The sequence below is a fragment of the Amaranthus tricolor genome, chromosome 8, assembly GCF_026212465.1.
Source record: "Amaranthus tricolor cultivar Red isolate AtriRed21 chromosome 8, ASM2621246v1, whole genome shotgun sequence".
NCBI classification, from domain to species: domain Eukaryota; kingdom Viridiplantae; phylum Streptophyta; class Magnoliopsida; order Caryophyllales; family Amaranthaceae; genus Amaranthus; species Amaranthus tricolor.
In genome coordinates this window covers 9,479,219-9,483,677 of record NC_080054.1, presented here as the reverse complement: position 1 = coordinate 9,483,677, position 4,459 = coordinate 9,479,219, and the positions used below count along the sequence as shown (strand labels likewise).

The 4,459-nt window shown below is 34.5% G+C and overlaps 1 protein-coding gene across 1 annotated transcript; it reads left to right on the top strand.

Moving 5' to 3' along the window:
* Positions 1-1,705: 1,705 nt before the first annotated feature.
* Positions 1,706-2,167, top strand: LOC130821500 (uncharacterized). The gene is made up of 2 exons (XM_057687290.1): positions 1,706-1,769; positions 1,866-2,167. The coding sequence occupies exons 1-2, from the start codon at positions 1,706-1,708 to the stop codon at positions 2,165-2,167; spliced, it is 366 nt and encodes a 121-aa protein (XP_057543273.1).
* The last annotated feature ends 2,292 nt before the right edge of the window (positions 2,168-4,459 follow it).

The following is a 4,459-nucleotide window of genomic DNA, read 5'->3' as shown; positions in this document are numbered from 1 at the left end:
TATTATCTATGAATGCTACTTAATTATGTAAAAGGTCCAACATATTATGAAGATATAAGGACCGTGAATGAGATTTTATATCCTTTGTTTAGAGATGCATGGTATGTAATGGGGTACTTGACGATGATAAAGAATATGCTGATGGAATTTTGGAGGCAAGCTTTTGGGCTTCAGGACATTATCTACGCAAACTATTTGCAGTCTTACTCACTTTCAACAGTATTTGAAGACCAGAGTATGTTTGGAATCAAACCTGGCATGTTATTTCAGAAGATGTTCTCCATAAACAGCGAAGAATTCTTGGAGTACATGGTAAGAAAATTTTCATATAGATAGATATTACAAATTTTTAAATTTCAAATATAAACAATTTATAATTTATATAATTTATGTTATGTTCAGATTTGCAGCTAAATGAAATCCAACTAAAAAACCATGCTTTAATAGAGATAGAAAAGATCTTACAAGATAATGAAACTACACTTCGTAATTTCTCAAATGAGTTATGTCCAGATGAGCTATTGGTGAGAGATGGTGATAATAAACTCATTGTGGAGGAATTGAGTTATGACAAAGAAGCAATGTATGTTGAACATGAAAAACTATATTCATGTTTAACGTCTGAGCAAAAAATCATATATGATGATATTATGAGTGCAATTGCACTTGACAAATGCGATGTATTTTTTCTATACGGTTATGGTGGGATTGGAAAAACTTTCATGTGGCGAACATTGTGTGCTGCTATTCATTCAAGGGGTGATATTGTACTACCCGTTGCTTCAACTGCTCATTCTAGATTTGGTATACCTTTGACTGTCACTCAAGATTCCATGTGTTCATGTATCAAACCTGGTAGTGACTTAACTGGACTCTTAGAGAAAACCAAACTGATAATTTGGGATGAAGCACTTATGGTGAGCAAGTATTGTTTCGAAGCTTTAGAAAAGAATATGCGGAATACATTGCATGGTGCTGATGGACTCCCCATAAATATCCCTTTTGGAGGCAAAGTAGTTGTATTTGGTGGTGATTTTCGTCAAATACTGTAATACCCCAGATTTAGCTTGAAAAAGAATTGATAGACTACTCATATCAATAAGGTGCATCTTCTTTTCTAGGGAGCCTATTTGCTAAGAACTCCACAGTTAAGCGTGCTTGGTGGGGAGCAATCTTAGGATAGGTGACCTCTTGGGAAGTGTTCCCGGGTGCGCGCGAGTGAGGCCAAAGTGCGTTGGAAAGACTTGTGTTGGTTTGTGGGGCCAGTCTACAGTCTCCATGAGTAGTCACCAGCGGTCCGAGGGGGCGGGGTGTTACAGATACTCCCTGTCATTTCGAAAGGAACTCGACAAGATATTGTAATTGCAGCTATTAATTCGTCATACTTATGGAATTTATGTAAAGTGTTGCAATTAACCAAAAACATTAGGCTCCGTTATGATTTAGGGATGCTGATGAAATAAGAGAATTTTCTGATTGGATACTTAAAATTGGAGATGGAAAACTTGGAGAACCGAATGACTGTGAAGTTATGATTGACATCCCAAAAGATATTTTGATGAAAAATGTACAAGATCCTATTGCGTCAATTGTTCAAAGCACACATCCTAATCTAATAGGCGAATTGAGCAATGGAAGCCTTTTCTATGACAAAGCTGTTCTAGCTCCTACAAATGAAAGTGTCGGTAGAGTTAATGATTAAGCAATGTCATCAATACACGGTGAGAAAAAAGTGTACTTGAGCTCAAATTCTATAAGCAAAGCAAATGGTTTTGTCCACAATTAAAACAACACATTCTCAATTGAGTTTCTAACTACAATAAAATGTTCTGGTTTGCCGAATCATGAAATTATATTGAAAAAAGGTGTGCCAACAATGTTGCTTAGCACTATTGATCAGTCAGCTGGTTTGTGTAATGGCACAAGGATGATTGCAAGTTGTCTTGGGGAACATATCATAGAGACTAAGATTCTTACAGGATGTAAAGAGGGAGATATTGTCCTTATTCCCCTTATCACTCTTACACCAACTGATAATGTTAATCTGCTTGTTAAGATACAGAGAAGGCAGTTTCCTATAAACATATATTTTTCTATGACTATTAACAAAAGTCAAAGACAGTCTCAACTATATGTGGTTGTATCACGTGTGACAAGCAGAAGATGACTAAAGATTTTTAATATGTGATAATGAAAACATCACATATACTACTACTTATAATGTTGTGTTCAAGGAAGTTTTCTCAAACATATGAGGTATTTTATACATATTTTTAATAATTTTTGATTCAACTCATGCAGAAGAAATGATTTCTAATTTGTTTTATTGTTTATGGGTTATTGTTGTTTCTTCAACAACTTGATGTATCCGATACAACAACTGACATTTATGAATTTTCTTTTGTTGCGGTAAATTTACATTTGTTTTTCATAATCTATAAAAAGCTATTAAATAATTAAATATGATGACTCCAATTGATTTCATTTGTTGTTCATATTTATATAAATTTCAAACAACTAATATTAATATTTAATAATTTTTAATTAAAAATTAACATTTCATATTAATATGATATATTTTTTTTTGTGGGAAAGAAATATTTATGAATCCGTGCATGACACGGGTAAATACTTATTATTTATAACTAATCTCATGAACAACTTCATCATACACAAGTAATTTTCAAAAGTATACATAATATTAATGTCAAAGCCTTTATGTACATTAAAGTACAACACAAATATAACACATTACAAACTTGAGGCACTTTAATGTCCTCTCATGAATTAACGTCAATCAAGTACTATTGAATGAACAACAAAAGGCAACCCAATGTTTACCTTCTTCTTTGTGGCCAAAAGTTATATGCTCTAAATAAAAATTTGTTTGTTTTAAGTTGCCTATTCACTCCCAAATTTACTTATGATGATAATTAGGCCGAGTAAAGGTACCTTAAAGCATCCTTAATTACAAATGTTACAACTTACGACCTCTATCATTATTCTCGTTATGTTTTCTTGTTGACTTCTGGAACCGAACCGGTCCCGAATCGCTTGGAATCGGAACCGTTCGCGACAGGTTTCGAACCGACCCGAATCGCGAAACCGTGAAACCGGCAGAAAAAAGTTGTCGGAACCGTGAAACCGCCGGAAAAAAACTGCATGAACCAGACCTAAGAACCGCGGGTTGGAACCGAAACTGGTCTGGGTGAACCGGTCCAACGGTTCCATGAAACCGGAACCGGGACCGGTCCGGGTGAACCGGCCCAACGGTTCCATGGAACCGGAACCGGAACCGGTCCGGGTGAACCAGCCCAGCGGTTCCATGTAACTAGAACCGTGAAACTAGCCGTTATATAGCCGTTGCCAATTTTCCTATAAATACCCATCGCTTTCAATCATTTTCATTCACAACTCATCTCTTCTCCTACTCTCTCTACTTACTCTCTCTACTTAATTACTTAATTATGCAATTATTCTCTTAATTACATAATTAGTCTTTTAATTATTTCTTAATTTAGTTAATTACATAATTAGTCTATTAATTATTTATTTATTTTTTTAATTCTATTATTATTTCAATATTATCATGTCTTCTTTTTTGAAAAAAAGCTCTAAAAAAGTTACTAAAGTGGCAAAATCATTGGGAGGTTCTAGCTCCAAAAGAAAGGCCACTTCAACTCCGTCAGTATCAACAACACCTTCGATTAGTAATTATAATTATGAACCAAATTATCCAGAAGGGTACGACCAAGAATTACACAATTATGCAGAAGAAGTGGAAAGAGAAATACAAATTGATGAAGAAGAAGAACAAGAAGAGGAACCAACGACCCCTATTGGGATACATAGATCTCGACAGTCATCAACGAGATCACATGAAGAACAACTACAACAACAACAACAACAACAACAACAACAACAAAGACAAGCTCGTGGTAAACGAGTCAATTTCTAAACTATCAGTTAGTTTTATACTTTTATTCTTCAAATTCATTAAATTTTAAATTATTATTTATTTATATATTGTGGACTTGTGGTATATATTTGAGTATGTCTTTATATTTAAATTTAGATGAAGATGAACCAGTAAGACAACCTTTTCCAGCAATGACACCTCTTAGTGGTAGAGCTGTTTCACATGTGTGGTCGTATTTTACAAAAGAACCAACCGACAATCCAGATATTTCTTATGCACTTGTCAAATTTGTGAAAGTCAAGGAGTAAAGCCCTTAGTTTCATACAATTTCGCCAAAGGTAAATACTTTTTCGGTTTTTTATACATACATTATATATTCATATTTTATAAAAATTTATTTATTGTGTTTTGTGAATACGTGTTAGGTGGTGGTACGAGATCTTTTAACAAACATTTGGCAAAGAAGCATGGAATCACAAAAGAAACTCATGCAGCAAGCGGCAGCGGGACCACAAGTGGAAGCCGACAGTGGGACATTCC